This window comes from Thamnophis elegans, chromosome 8, assembly GCF_009769535.1.
Source record: "Thamnophis elegans isolate rThaEle1 chromosome 8, rThaEle1.pri, whole genome shotgun sequence".
In the NCBI taxonomy this organism is placed as follows: domain Eukaryota; kingdom Metazoa; phylum Chordata; class Lepidosauria; order Squamata; family Colubridae; genus Thamnophis; species Thamnophis elegans.
The window spans coordinates 2,470,877-2,487,552 of record NC_045548.1 but is presented as its reverse complement, the minus strand read 5'-3'; the positions used below and the strand labels follow the sequence as shown (position 1 = coordinate 2,487,552).

Sequence of the window (16,676 nt, the reverse complement as noted above, 5' to 3'; positions counted from 1 at the left end):
TTAAAAAATAATCAATATTAAGCATTATAAATTGACAGGGATCTATGCTTTATCCTGCAATGTCAAAATTCTCAACATCAATAACCACCAAGTTTTTCACAAGCAATCATTATAATGAAATGATCTTTTCCAAAATCCTAAGACTCCTTTGCCTCAATAGCCAGGGATTTATTCCTTTTGGGAACAAAAAAAAAAAATTGTTTCCCCCACCTGTTCTTGCTTATGTAAATGAAAATAAATGACTAAATTTAAGGGATCCAATGATATTGATATTTAGCACTATCATAAGCATTTGTTTTGCTAGCAGAATCAAACTAATTAAAATGTCTAATTAGGAAGAATCAAAGGAAGTTCAATTACTGTATATTAAATAGGTTTGTTTTTCTCCCCAAGTAAAGCTTGATTACTGGTAATATTTGTGTTAGTCTAATAAACAGCAGGCTTTTAAAAAAAAAAACCAAATTGTAACATTTTAAATTCTCCCAAACTTAGAAGACCATAATTCCAACAAGAATTATTCCAAGGGAATTGATTTATTTTCCTTTCCTGTTCTTCTTTATTAGAATTCGTCTCGTAGAACTACCGGTAGATGAATTATTCATCTAGCATAATTATTTTTACATCACACCCGTGGCCAACTGTGAACCATTTTATCCTTCGGTGGACTCTCCTCAAATTATATCTTAATATTTTCAACCATGAAGGTGAATTCTTTTTTTTTCCTGTGAAATATGCATATGTTCAATGCATTTGCAGAAATGAAAGTTCAGTGTCATTTTAACTTTGCTAATTTGAAAGGCAGCACAAGCAACAGGCATAAACCCATTTTTTTTTTCATTTACCGTTACGGATATAATGCCATGTGAAAATATTCTGGTTTAGCATTATGTGTGAATACAGCATGAAGAAAGTGACTGAAGGCTCTCTGCTAAACAGGATGAGTAATATAGAGACTAGCTGGATGTCCCCGCTTCACAACGAAACTATGTGATCGGGTTATGCAGGAAGCATTCGTTTCACGCCGTTGGCACAGTGGTGGTTGGTGACTGAAACACATAAGGGAATATCCCCCAACTGCTCCTGGGTGAAGGAGTGGAACGTCTGCCAGTTTGGACTGAGGTAACAGAATGTGAGGCAACTGGCAGTTGGAACAGAGTTCTTTTTCAGGTGAGATGGGGAAGTACAATGTCTAACTCCTTAGCATCAGAGCGTGTTAATATAAGGCAACTTGCCGTTGGAACAGAGTTCTTTTCAGGTGGGAAAGGGGAGTAGAGTGTCTAACTCCTTAGAATCAGAGCATGTTCATATAAGGCAACTGGCAGTTGGAACAGTTCTTTTTCAGGTGGGATGGGGAAGTAGAGTGTCTAACTCCTTAGCATCAGAGCGTGTTAATATAAGGCAACTTGCCGTTGGAACAGAGTTCTTTTCAGGTGGGAAAGGGGAGTAGAGTGTCTAACTCCTTAGCATCAGAGCATGTTAATATAAGGCAACTGGCAGTTGGAACAGAGTTCTTTTCAGGTGGGGAGGGGGAGTAGAACTCCTTAGCATCAAAGTGTGTTAATTACTGTATAAGAAATAGTAATGATCTGATGGTCATTTAGAAATATCCTTTCTTAGCGAGCACCTAGAAGCCAATATATGGCAAATTTCAAGTTTGTTTGGCTTTAGAGTTCTGGAGATTTCGTGATGAGTGAGTGGCATTTACCTTTTATATATAGATAGATATTACAAGGGCCATTCATCAACATTGCATTACCTAGATTATCAGGCATTCAGAGCTGTTTAATAGATCAACCTTCTAAGAAATGGACACAGCTTTATATAATATCCTACTTATGTGCTGACAATGGGAGTTCAGTCTCATTTCACCGTGAACTCATAGGTAATTTCCAAGAACTCTGAAGTTCTTAGAAAAGATTCCATTCAAAACACTTCAAAAGCTAGTTCAGAAATTTTTACAACAATCAATGCTTAACAGCAGACCAATCTTTTCTCAAAAGTTTTCAAATCAAAAACAAGAATTTTATTGTGGGCTGAAGTGATTTACCGTCTCACCTTTTTCTTAAATAAATATGCCTTTTTAGGTTTACAATGTAAACATCTGCTGCATTTCTAACAAACATTTGCGTTTCCGTAATACCAAGGAATGTGTTGCTGTTCTTTTTTTCTTTAAAACACGGCTTTAAAGTTTGCCTATTTCTACACTGGCTTCTACTAGCAGGTTTATATATTTCAGCATTCAGAGCAAAGAAGATGTTGCTGGGATTACATAATGAAATGGGCTTACACTGGCAATTTCCCAACCCAGCTGAACAAAGAGAAAGCACAGGATGGTACCAAGTAATTATGTGCAATCGGGAACTTAAAAACATTAGCAACTTCCAATCCTTTTCCCTATACTTGTGAATGTCACCATTTCCCTCGCTTTTCAGTGCAAGATATTACAATTAATTAAGACAACTGCTACCTCAGTGAAAGGACAGCCAGAATAAATGTGGTCACATATCTCTAACGTGTGATTCTCCATAGGAGCTTAAACCAATTCACACAGCACTTCTTTCTCCAATTTCCCCCACAAAAATTAACTTGTGAGGCAAGAGTGATATGAGAGAGAAGTACTGGTTGAAAGTCACTCAGTGGAACACTTTCACTTCTCTTTGTTTCCGGAACAGTCTCCAACTATGTCAGCCTGGGGGCTGGCTGTTTGCCACCGGTTGGAAGCGCTTCCCTTGGGTCGATCAGGGACTTTGCGATGTCTTCCCAGTCACCGTCTCTTCGGGACGGTTAAGGTCCTGTCGGACCGTCCAGGGAGAAAAGTGTCATCGGCGGATTCGGACTGTCGAGTCCGCACGATGTAACGTTGCGACGTTGGCTCCTCCTCCATGAAAGTCACTCAGTGAGCTTCCATAGCTGAGGTGGATTTGAATCAGCATCTCCCCTTTCCTAGCTTCCTGCCCAACAGCATATAACTACTGCACCATGCATTATACAAGTCTATCCACAATTCACAGTTATAATACATTCTGGGCAATGAAGAGGGGAAAGGAAACGAAAGAGATGGAGAATATCATTGGACTGTTGAAGAGCTTTCACTTGGAACTGAACACAGGTAGTCCTTGACTTATTACTGGTTGCTTAACGACTGTCTGAAGTTATGACAGACTCTTCCCAACAAGGACTTACAACCCAGTTTCAAACTTCCTATGTTGCGCACGCCCCGCGCACACGCAACCCCCCCCCCCGTGGTTGCACTTTGGACACTCAGCAACCAGTGAGTGCAGCGCATGGTGTTACATGACCACGGTTTATGATGCTTTTCCCAGAAACAGGTGTTTACTTCAAGTTTCTGGCAAAAATTGGCCAACAGCAAACAATGGATCCACTTAACAACCATGACATTCGCTCATAACCATGTCATTCCGAGGTGGCGCAGTGGTTAAATGCAGCACTGCAGGCTGCTTCAGCTGACTGCAGTTCTGCAGTTCGGCTGTTCAAATCTCACCGGCTCAGGGTTGACTCAGCCTTCCATCCTTCCGAGGTGGGTAAAATGAGGACCCGGATTGTTGTTGGGGGCGATGTGCTGACTCTGTAAACCGCTTAGAGAGGGCTGAAAGCCCTATGAAGCGGTATATAAGTCTAACTGCTATTGCTATTGCTATTGCTAGAGTGCTGTACTGCAGGCCACTTCAGCTGACTGTTATCTGCAGTTCAGCAGTTCTAATCTCACCGGCTCAAGGTTGACTCAGCCTTCCATCCTTCCGAGGTGGGTGAAATGAGGACCCGGATTGTTGTTGGGGGCAATATGCTGACTCTGTAAAACCGCTTAGAGAGGGCTGAAAGCCCTATGAAGCGGTATATAAGTCTAACTGCTATTGCTATTGCTATTGCTAGAGTGCTGTACTGCAGGCCACTTCAGCTGACTGTTATCTGCAGTTCAGCAGTTCTAATCTCACCGGCTCAAGGTTGACTCAGCCTTCCATCCTTCCGAGGTGGGTAAAATGAGGACCCGGATTGTTGTTGGGGGCAATATGCTGACTCTGTAAACTGCTTAGAGAGGGCTGAAAGCCCTACGAAGCGGTATATAAGTCTAACTGCTATTGCTATTGCTATTCACTTTATAATTGTAGCATTCACATAACGCCAACTATATCAACCATCCTGGTTTCTTCAAAAACAAATCCTGAGTTCTCACCCCACCTTAGGCATGAAAGCCAGCTGTATGACCTTGGGCCAATCCCTCTCTCTCTCTCTCTCTCTCTCAGCTCAACACAACTCACAGAGTTGTTATTGTGGGAAAAATAGGAGGAGGAAGGAGTGCTAGGCACGTTTCTTGCTTTGAGTTGTTTATTTAAAAAATAATAAAGGCAGGATATAAGCAAATAAATACCAGCGATCTGCATAACTATAAAACCTTACCTTTGAAGCTTGCCGAAGCCATCGCAAATATTCAGTGAAAGTGTCAAAGCAGATATAGTAACTCTGGCTTTGAGGTCCAGATGAGCTAAATGCTAAACAGTGCTGGTGCTTTTTAACTTCTTCTACCTGCAGAGGGATGGATGGAAATACATATATTAAAAAAAAATGTAACTTCTAAGACAGAGTTAAACTTCTAAAATATTAATTAATTAAAAATACAGTTAAAGGGAAAAAAGCTGCAAGGATAAATAGGCTGTCAACATAACGAAAGAAATGTATACATTTAATAAAAAAGAATATGAAATTTCAAATTTTAGCTCATTTCAATGGGCTAAACAATCCGAAAGTTATAGTAAAGTCTTCAGTTAACCTTCAAGTGATATAATGGGCCATAATTTCAAATACATGATACATAGGATTTAATTGTTAAACAGTTTTAGAAAAATTCTCAACAATCCATTTTACTGCCAGACATTTTTAACAAATTGTCACAAAAATTACACTTTTGTTTTTCCTATTCATTGCATACACCGGAGGTCCCCAATCCCAGGGCCACAGACCAGTACCAGTCTGTGTCCTGCTGGAAACCAGCCTATGCAAGTGATGGGCAAGGAGCCGAGGTGGCGCAGTGGTTAAATGCAGCACTGCAGGCTACTTCAGCTGACTGCTAGTTCTGCAGTTCGGCTGTTCAAATCTCACCGGCTCAAGGTTGACTCAGCCTTCCATCCTTCCGAGGTGGGTAAAATGAGGACCCGGATTGTTGTTGGGGGCAAAATGCTGACTCTGTAAACCGCTTAGAGAGGGCTGAAAGCCCTATGAAGCGGTATATAAGTCTAACTGCTATTGCTATTGCTATGTTCCCAACTTGTTCTACAAGGTGCCATCCCTTCATCCTTGGAAAGATTCTTCCTCTCTGATTTCCCCCTCTTCTGAAATTGATTCCTGATCCTCCTGGTCAGGGGCCAGTGACAAGGCCTCCTCTGCGGGTGTGACAGCCATCACCCCCGTTGCGCGTAGGCCTTTTTATACAATCGCTCTAAGGCCCTGTCCTTCTGCTTCTCAAAACTGGAGGTGACTTTGGAGGCCTTCTTAATCCTGGCTGCTCTAGCAGCCCCCTTAGCATTCCTCCTGCTTGTTTTATGGGCCCACTTCTCTGGCCAGCGGAAGTAGAGGGGTCCTGATGGCCATCTGGAATCCCTGCCTCTGAAAGTGTTGAAGGTTGTGTCTCTGTCATGGTAACAGCCATTACCCCTGGCTCAGAATTACTCGCGGTAGCCATTTTGAATGTTCTGGCAAGGCTATTCAGCGGACACAAAATGGCGGTTCGCGCCCTTTTTGAAACTGCCGTGGCACAATCAAAGGCTGAGGGGGGCAGTTACTGTCCCGGGGCTGTGTGGGCGCTCTGCGGCCACAATTTGATCCACAGATTGTCGCTCTACTTCGAACAGGAGCAGTGGGGCGCTCCAACACGAGCTGGCTTCCCCTCAAGGCTTTTTTCCCCACTTGCGCAGTTTACCGGCTCTTCATGATTTATTTTAAACCGCTTGCAACATCTGCGGCTCCTTTGAGATGTTTACGGCTCTCCTAGCTGCTCCAAAAGCCTCCGCTGTCTGTGTGACCTTGCTGCAAGCCATGCTGATCGAGTTTGTAAGGGGTGGCTGTCAGGTGCCTCCAGGCAAAGCATGGAGCTCAGCCAGGTGTGAGAAGAAATTTGAGAGGAACAATCGTCTGAGGAACCTCCACTTGATGTTTTAACAGAAAGATCGCCACCCTGAAGGGCTAGAGGCGAAAAAGACCACCTCCCGGAGGCTTAGGTCTGTTCAAATATTCTGATAGAAATCAGCTGGTAGAAATGCAATAATATATTCTTTTAAAAGGTGATAAGGTAGGAACTACTGAATAACGTATCTGTCCTCACTGAGGGACTGAGTCGAAAGCTGGGTCTGTCTAGCAACAGAGGCGTGGCTTAACAACATCATCAGACTCAGTCCTATCAGTAAGTGGATGATGTCAACCAGGTCTGGATGCTACCTCCACCACTATGGAGAATATGCCTATATCTCCATGAATAGCCACTGATTGAAAGCCCAGGTCAGGATTTTTTGATTGGGGAATGGTATGCTATCTATGTTCCCAACTTCAGATTCAGATTCAGATTCAGAAGTTTATTTGTATGCCGCCCTTTTCCCTGGGGGGACTCAGGGCGGCTCACATCCGAAGGGAAGAGGGAAACAGACTTTTACATATACGACAACACATAATTAAAAGAAAACACAACATTCATACCATTCGGGAGGGTGCAATCTTAGCCCCAGGCCTGGCGGGATAGCCGGATTCTAATGGCTGTGCGGAAGGTCTGGAGAGTGGTGAAGGTGCGAATCTCCACGGGGAGATCGTTCCATAGGGTCGGAGCTGCCACCGAGAAGGCCCTCCTCCGCGTGGTCGCCAATCGGCATTGACCCGCAGATGGAACCCGGAGGAGGCCCAATCGGTGAGATCTAATGGGTCACGTGGAGGTAATTGGCAGTAGGCGGTCTCTCAAGTACCCAGATCCACTACCATGGAGGGCTTTATGAGTGACAAGTCAAGGATAACTTGTCCTCCAAGTGTAGTGGAAAATCAATCACCGTCCTCAAGAGCAAACTATGTGCAAAATATAAAATAAAGTGATGTGCAAAACAAACCCCTTTACAAATAAATACAAAATGAGTATGCCATCTGAAAGCCATGATTGCATTATCATTTGACTAAATAAAGGAGACTTCAGAGAAACTGAAAGTCTCATTGGGACATATCCTATAGTACAAAGATGGAGATTTATACAGTTACTTATATCAATTCCCTTGCCTGAGGCTGCTGCTTCATTTTAAATCTGCTATTACAGATTCTAGGTTTAATTATTTTGCCTATTAGAAGCTACAGATACACACGCGTAGCTGTACTAATAATGTTTTTGACATGTTATCTTTTCCTATGCAATAGTTTTTTGAGCAAACATTACAAATACAGATGGGTAAGCTTTCTTAAGATTACAAATGTGCTCATAATTACTCCCAAACCTGATGTGTTTTATTTCTTAATACTGCTGTTGCATTTTTTTTCTTGATTTGTTTAACTCCTCATTACGTTAATTTTAAAATATGTGATTTTGATGATGCATTATTCATTTTAATTTTAATAAATGTACACACACACACACACAAACACATTGAAATTGTCAACTTGCCTTTCCACCAATTAAGGGGAGCACATGCATTTTTCCAGTCTGGCTTTCTTTCACCGACGATACTATTAGGCACGTCCCGCAAAGGATAACTTGGCGTCTTGTCCATCGGTTGACCGGCAAATGCATTTTCCCTTTTCTAACATTGTACATTCCTGAGAGCTGAATCCGTTCAGAGTTGCCAGTAGTGTTGGGCTTTCCTGGAATGGAAACAGCAAGTAACTTTATCAGTCAAGAGTGCTTTTCCAATTATTCTTCAACATGCTCTAGATAGCACAACGAAATGAACACCATTTCCCCAAAGACAGATACAAGGACCAGCGTTGCTCCAAATACATGAAAAATTACTATCCTACCAATTGCTTTTTAAATTTTCAGCTCCAGGAATATTTTTAAGGACAATAATCTTTTCACTGCCGCTATCCTACCCAGCAATGATAAGTGCAATTCCTCCCATTTTTTCATCTCTATCTGTATACTATGCCAAAGTGGTTCATAATTATGCTTATATAATTTCCCGTTTGAGGTTAAAATATTGACTCCAAGATATTTAACTTTTTTGACTACCTCACATCCTAGCGTCCCTCCTAGTTCTTCCGTTTGTTTAGTATTCATATTTATAGCTAATATTTTGGTTTTCCCTAAATTTATTTTAAAACCAGATACTTGACCATATTGATTAATCGTATTCATTAAAACCATACTGGATTCCTGCGGTTGTTCCAATATTATGACCAAATCATCCGCAAAAGCGCGCACTCTGTATTCTTGCTGCCTAATCTTGATCCCTTTTAGACCATCCAAGGACAATAATCTTCATACATAAATAATTATGTGGATATGAAAGTCTATGGACAAATTTGCAGATTTGATTGCCAGGGAAAGTAGCTGAAATTGCCATCAGAAACATGAAAAGATATCAAAAGATGCAGGACAAAAATCAAAAGTCCCAAACTGTGATGTCTTTTAATAGGTCCCAAACTCTGTTATCCCAACATAAGATTGAGTCAATCACTTGACAGATCGCTCTAAAAAACAGAAAAGGTTTACTTAGATATTACAATCACATTGGGGTGAATACCTAAACTTTCAACAGCAACAAAAAGATCCTCAAGAGATTAAACTATTAGTAGAAAGGCTTCTGAAGAAAGAACTTACTGAGTACCAGTGTACTGATTCACTGCTCAAAAGGAGGCTCTTTAATGAACACAGTCTGCTTCATCTCTGAACCCTCTAACACAATATGTCAATCAGAAAGGTTGGCAGTTCAGCGGTTTGAATCCTTAGCGCCGTGTAACAGAGCGAGCTCCCGTTACTCGGCGCAGCTTCTGCCAACCTAGCAGTTCAAAAGCATGTAAGTGGAAAAATTGAGAACCACCTATGGTGGGAAGGTAACAGCGTTCCATGCGATTTGGTATTTAGTCATGCTGGCCACATGACACAGAGACATCTTCGGACAGCGCTGGCTCTTCGGTTTTGAAATGGAGATAAGACCTTTCCACTAGAGTTGAGAACGACTAGCACATATGAGCTAGGGGTAACGTTTACCTTTACTACACCAAAATCATTTCATTATGATGGGACAACTCTCACTTATAGCAATAGCAATAGCAGTTAGACTTATATACCGCTTCATAGGGCTTTCAGCCCTCTCTAAGCGGTTTACAGAGTCAGCATATTGCCCCCACAATCTGGGTCCTCATTTTACCCACCTCGGAAGGATGGAAGGCTGAATCAACCCTGAGCCGATGAGATTTGAACCGCCGAGCTGCAGAACTAGCAGTCAGCTGAAGTGGCTGCAGTACTGCACCCTAACCACTGCGCCACCGTGGCTCTGTATATTAGAGCAGCAAGATTTTCTTCCCACATATGTTGTAGTATCCACCTACATTTCTCTACACCATTTCCTTACTAAGAAGGCCAAAGGTGAAAAATGTGAGAATGCTACACCACACTCCTGCTACAGGAACCACGGAAGATACGTTGGGTTAGCGTTGATTAATGAGACGAAGCAAGCTCTGCCAAGATTTTGCCGGATGAGCAATTTTCACTCATCCTTTGTTCTGGCCTCCATTTGACTCTTGCCATGCTGTGCCTATGGCTGATCCACAAAAGTACAGAGTCCGATATTTCAGGAACATATTGCCTGTACTAGCTGGGTGTCTGCATCACAGAAATGGCATTTCAGTTAATTCTGGGCACGCGGTCAAGATGTGCCCAATAAACAAGGAAGATATTTCTCTCTGGACCCAACTCAGTCAAAACTGTCTCAAAATTTTGCAAACAGAATCTTCATATTCCATCAGACTTAATAAAATTGAATGAAATATAACATAGTAAAAGTAGGATTACTAGCAGTACCTATTTACTTTAGTAGACTAATCCAATGGTGATATGCTAACTTAAGCTAGAACGGCCACACGGTACTTCCTGAGTTACCGTGTTTCCCCGAAAGTAAGACAGGGCCTTATTTTCTTTTGATCCCCGAAATAAGCGCTTGGCCTTATTTTTGGGAAGGTCTTATTATTTTTGAGGTACAGGAGGTGGCGAGTGTGATGACCTCATGGCTGCTGCTGTGTTACAATATTTTCAGGGAGGGCTTATTTTAGCGCATGCACTCAAAAACCTGATTGGGCTTTTGAGCGCATGGGGAGGTCTTATTTTCAGGGAAATGGTACAAAAACAAAACTGGTCCATCATAGTACGATTATAAGCTGACAAGTGTTTCAAGGATTTTATTTTAAAAATGTATTTAAAACAACAAGAGCCGAGGTGGCGCAGTGGTTAGGGTGCAGTACTGCAGGCCACTTCAGCTGACTGTTATCTGCAGTTCGGCGGTTCTAATCTCACCGGCTCAAGGTTGACTCAGCCTTCCATCCTTCCGAGGTGGGTGAAATGAGGACCCAGACTGTGGGGGCGATATGCTGACTCTGTAAACTGCTTAGAGAGGGCTGAAAGCCCTATGAAGCGGTATATAAGTCTAACTGCTATTGCTATTGCTACAATCAATAGAAAAAAATATTCCATTTGATTTTTTGGCTTCTGTTTAATGCTACTAAATTATGCCATTGTGAAGCAAAATCGTTTGCTTTTCAACACACAATTTATTTGGGATTGTGAAATATACCCCACGTGCCCCTACGAATGCACCCACATGCCTCCATGAATGCACCTACACACACCCCAAAATGAAATGGATGTGTGGCCCCCACATATGTGCCCCATGCATCCATTCAGGACCTCTGCATGCACCCCGCCCCCATGCACGTGGTCCCCCGCATGCACCCATCCCTCATGCATGCGCACGCTGTCCCCCTTTATGTGTCTCATACATGCGCGCACACTCCCATATGCACCCTGCCCCATGTGCATGCATGCGCAAGCAGCCCCCCTGCATGCATTCTGGCCCTGTGCATGCATGAGTTGCCCCCATATGCACCCCTCATGCATGCACACATGCCCCCGCATGCCCCCACCTCTGTACATGCTCAGCAGAGACCCAAAGATCAGCTGGCCGGGAGGAGGAGTGCACATGTGCAGCGTAGCTGAGCTGAGGCGACAGCTCACATCCCCACAGAGAGGGCGCTGCCTATATCCTATGCCCACAAAACATATTATATGTACCCAACTCATACTAAAAATAGGAAGAGGTAAAACTACTTGCTCTGGTGTGTTAAAAATAATCAATATGTTTAGTTACAGGACAGTCAAGTAATTAAACAAGGACCTGCTAAATGTAAGAACTTTATTCCCCTAGAATCCTAAAATAAAATCGTTGTGAAAAGATACAAAGGTGAGAGATTTAAAATATAATTCATTTTGAAAGCCAAATCTTTGAAGAACTAAAAGCTGTAATTATGAAGTAGAACTGAGGAGGAGACTTTCCCAGAGAAGAACTTGAGATTTGAAGGAGTCGGAGAAGACAGAAGTGAAATAAATATACTGTCAAATTATAACCTAGTCTCATCTAACAGAACCACCTTGTATTCAACTTAAGCACTACTGTATAATTGTTGATTTAAACATTGCTTTAGGCAAAGGATATGTATAAACGAGCTCGAGTACATTGCTTTGCACCTAAGAGTTATTTGATCCCTCAAAGTTTTAATTTGTCTAATATGCATAGCCACTTCTATGTCTATTTATAGAATCTGTCAATCAATTACTGTTTGAATACCATACATTTATGTTAAACATATTAAAATTATAAAGTATAACTGGTCTCAAAACAACTGCAAATAATTGTGCATTACCTTTCTATCGTGCGTCCAAGATGCTAAAAACAGCAACTCAGTTAAGTTCTCACACCTACTCCAATCATAGTAGCATTGTAATATGGTTACGAGACAACTTCTACCCCTAGACCCGTGATGGCAGACCTATGTCACGCGAGTCCTTGCCCAACTCAGCTTCCTCACTCAAGCGCACGTGTCTCCCGCTGGCCAGCTGATTGTTGGGTCTCTGCAGCGCATGAGGGAGATGCGTGTGCCTGCAGGGGGAGGGGGGTCACACGCGCATGTGCAGGAGTGAAGGGGACTGCAGGGGGTGCGGCGCTCCCCCCACGGCCCATTTTTGGTCCCGGGAGGCTTCAGGGAGGCCTGCTAGGTCCAAACCAGGTTGCGGGGGGGTCACACGCATTCATGGGGGGCCAGGAAGTGTGGGGGATCACAGGGGGGCAGGGCACATTGCATTATGGATATGGCCACGGCGCGCAATTTTGGCACATGAGGAGAAAAAGGTTACCCATCACTGCCCTACATTGCAACTTTGCAACTTTAATAAGAGTTGTATGCCGTCCACTCTCCAGGGACTCTGGGCGGCTCACAACAAAAGCAGACATAAAAACATTAAAAATACAATTATTAAAATTAATACGTCATCAATTCAATCAAGTGGGGCTGGATTTCAATCAACAGCCCCAGGCCTGCCGGAACAGCCAGGTCTTGGTCGCTTTACGGAAGGCCGGGAGAGTGGTGAGGGTCCGGATCTCTGCGGGTAACTCGTTCCATAAGGCCGGTGCAGCTACAGAGAAGGCCCTCCCTCGGGGAGCCGCCAGCCGGCATTGTCCGGTCGACGGCACCCGGAGGAGGCCCATCCTGTGCGATCTTATTGGTCGTTGGGAGGTGAATGGCAGGAGGCGGTCTCTCAGGTAGCCAGGTGCAATACCATGTAGGGCTTTAAAAGTAACGACTAGCACCTTGAAGCGGGTCCGGAGACCAATAGGAAGCCAGTGCAGCTCGCGGAGGATAGGTGTAACATGGGTGTATCTAGGTACACCCATTATCGCTCGCGCGGCTGCATTCTGGACCAACTGCAGTCTTTGAACACTCTTCAGGGGCAGCCCTAGATTCTAAGCACACACGATTTTTATGCAGCATGGTTCAAAAAACATATAGATGTAATATCTTGGATTGGCTATTACAGACATAACCATTTCTTTCGAAACTTTAAAGGAGAATATTTGTATTAGTATTAGCACTGATGATGTTACCTAGTTTGAGTAATGAAACGTCTGCAAGAAAATAAGACAGCTTAAGAGAGGACCAAGGACCCGTGTCCTTTCTAACCCCGCCCCGTGTCCAGCCTTCCAATCTAGAAACTTCAGGCAAACATAGAATTATGTTTGTATATCTACTCTCAGGCACAAAATACAATGTCTTCATTCCTCATTCCTCCAAAAAAAGATGATTGGGTCAGTCTACCAAGACAGGAACTGTAAGGATTGATTAAACTAAGGATAAAAGAATTCTGATTTTCAAAGCACGCATTGTGGGGGCCGAAGGACATGGCTCTCCTAATCATGTTTTATTTTAAAAAAAGGGTGGAGAACTTGTGGCCATCCAGATGCTGCTGAAGGATGATGAGGGATGTTGAGAATTCTGGTTTGGCAACATTTAGTGGGCTAGGAGATTTCCCCGTATCTATTTTAAAAGAAATGGCAAGTTACTTCCTTTTATGTCTATCAGGGAATGCCTGCCAAAAAAAAACCAGAAGTGGCATTGGCATTTCATCACTTTCAATGGTGAAACTGAATTTCTTGCTCTTTTTAGCCCAAAAAAATAATATCAGTATTCTACAGAGTCAGTTCTGTTGCTGTAGCGGCTACATCAACAGAGAGATCGCATCAATAGCAATAGCAATAGCAGTTAGGCTTATATACCGCTTCATAGGGCTTTCAGCCCTCTCTAAGCGGTTTACAGAGTCAGCATATCGCCCCCAACAACAATCCGGGTCCTCATTTCACCCACCTCGGAAGGATGGAAGGCTGAGTCAACCTTGAGCCGGTGAGATTAGAACCGCTGAACTGCAGATAGCAGTCAGCTGAAGTGGCCTGCAGTACTGCACCCTAACCACTGCGCCACCTTGGCTCAAGATCATGGGAAGAGATAGCACTGCTTCATAGTGCAGCAGTCACACTCGGGATTCAAAAATGATGATGAGGCCCCCAGTGCAGAGAAGAGCAACAAAAATGATCAGGGTTTTTTTTTTAGACTAACTTGTGCAATGAATAAGGCAGGAGTCCTCAATATTTTTTTTTAAACAGGGGGCCAATTCACAGTCCCTCAGACTGTTGGGGGGGGCGGTGTAGCTAGGTAATCCTGTGAGCGGGTGGATGTGGCCAATTTAGCAGTCAATTAAACAACAGACACAAATTAAACTTTAATTCAGTGTTTCTCAACCTTGGCAACTTGAAGATGTCCGGACTTCAACTCCCAGAATTCCCCAGCCAGCATTCACGTATAAACAATTCAGTGTCTAGGACAGTGTTTCTCAACCTTGGCAACTTGAAGATGTCCAGACTTCAACTCCCAGAATTCCCCAGCCAGCATTCGCTGGCTGGGGAATTCTGGGAGTTGAAGTCCGGACATCTTCAAGTTGCCAAGGTTGAGAAACACTGCTTTAATTTGTTAATTTGTTCATTTGTTAATTTGTTATTTGTTATTCTTTTAAAAACACAGCCTCTCTTGACTATTAAAGAGAAAAGACAGAGAAGTTGCTAGTTCAGCTGGATGGACCCCCCGGACTTATGAATGTTTATTTAATGGCGCACACTCACAGAGCATTTGAAAAAGACTGATCTAAACAACACATTAAAGGTTATTTCTTTTCATTGAAGTCTTAAGAGCCTTGGTGAATCATTTTCATATGGCTTTCAGCCTGAGAAACATGACTTTCAAGTACATCGTGACAGTATGGAAAGTTCATTGTCTCAAACTGCATCCCTCATCAATACAGCAGCAAAGCAACTATTTCACCAAGAATGTCAACATTAAAATATTTATAAATTCAAAGAGACACACAAAAGGCAGTTTACAGATTCGGGGGCACCCTCTCCCTCATCATATTTATGCAGAACTATAGAGTTGATTTACGGGATACAATGAAATGCAAGACATTCTTTATCGCTATCCTACAATAGTACTCAGCCAAATATGCAAAAATACTGAATTTTATTCCGAAAGACTGTCATCTTATTAAACTGCTCTTCTGTATCTCGAGACAAGATTTATTTGTAGTGACTGCTTCCCCTCCATTACTTAAGTGTTTGAAGCACAATAGTAATGTTTGACAGTCAAGGCAGCAAATCACTGTGGATGACAACTGGTCAAACTGTCATGCTTTCAGTAGAGTTTTATGGCTGATAAAAACAGGAATGCCAAGCATTAATATTACACTTAAAACAGCATGAAGATCGAACTGCACTGAAGGGCTTAAACTAACATATGAGGTTCAAATACAGGCTGTGTCCCAAATTATCAAATGACACTTTAATGGAATGGGAAAACAAACTTAAAAAAACAGTTGCCAGTTGATTGATTGGTTTGACAAACAGTCAAATACTTGATGGAAATGGTATGTGATTCCTTCTTTGATTACTTACCTGAAGCTGGATTACAAAAGAGTTTGCCAATTATCTGCCTGGCTACAATATACCCTTGGCGACTGGATTTAGCAATAGCAATAGCAGTTAGACTTATATACCGCTTCATAGGACTTTCAGCCCTCTCTAAGCAGTTTACAGAGTCAGCATATTTGCCCCCACAGTCTGGGTCCTCATTTCACCCAGATAGATAGATAGATGATAGATGATAGATAGATGATAGATAGATAGATAGATAGATAGATAGAGAGATAGAGAGATAGATAGATAGAGAGAGAGAGAGAGAGAAAGAGAGAGAGAGAGAGAGAGAGATGATGGATGATAGGTAGAGAGACAGAAAGACAGATGGCTGATAGACAGGATAAGAAGATTAGATAGATAGATAGATAGATAGATAGATAGATAGATAGATAGATAGAGATAGATAGATAGATAGATAGATAGATAGATAGATAGATAGATAGATAGATAGATGGATAGATGATGGATGATAGGTAGAGAGACAGAAAGACAGATGGCTGATAGATAGGATAAGAAGATTAGATAGATAGATAGATAGATAGATAGATAGATAGATAGATAGATAGATAGATAGATAGATAGATAGATAGATCGATAGCAATAGCAGTTAGACTTATATACCGCTTCATAGGGCTTTCAGCCCTCTCTAAGCGGTTTACAGAGTCAGCATATCGCCCCCACAGTCTGGGTCCTCACTTCACCCACCTCGGAAGGATGGAAAGCTGAGTCAACCTTGAGCCAGTGAGATTAGAACCGCCGAACTGCAGATAGCAGTCAGCTGAAGTGGCGTGCAGTACTGCACCCTAACCACTGCGCCACCTCGGCTCTAGGATTTGGTTTGGTGGATCACCAGTTGCCTCAATCCATAGATATAAAACAGCCTGAAGAGACTAATTGCTTAGGATTGGATACCTACAAATATTTTAGCTGACTTTTGGAACTGAGAAAAATGAGGCATACTGTACATGCACACACACACACACACCTACACATGGACAAATTGCAGCTTTTTACATGAAGCAGAGTGAGTGAAGGCCAAGTCCTTGTTTTTTTTTTTCAAAAGGGTCAACTGCCCACTTTCAACTTTCCTATCTGTAAAAGGGAAATAAACAATGGAAGCTTTCTAAAAGTCAT

At 42.5% G+C, this 16,676-nt stretch overlaps 1 protein-coding gene across 1 annotated transcript in view; it reads right to left on the bottom strand.

The window, feature by feature from the left end:
• Positions 1-16,676, bottom strand: part of PHLPP1 (PH domain and leucine rich repeat protein phosphatase 1) — a 162,342-nt gene that overhangs the window by 69,262 nt on the left and 76,404 nt on the right. Inside the window, exons 2-3 of the mRNA XM_032222732.1 lie at positions 7,643-7,839; positions 4,417-4,542 (exon numbers count right to left, since the gene is read on the bottom strand). Coding sequence (XP_032078623.1) covers positions 4,417-4,542; positions 7,643-7,839 — 323 coding nt within the window. The remainder of the gene's footprint in view (positions 1-4,416; positions 4,543-7,642; positions 7,840-16,676) is intronic.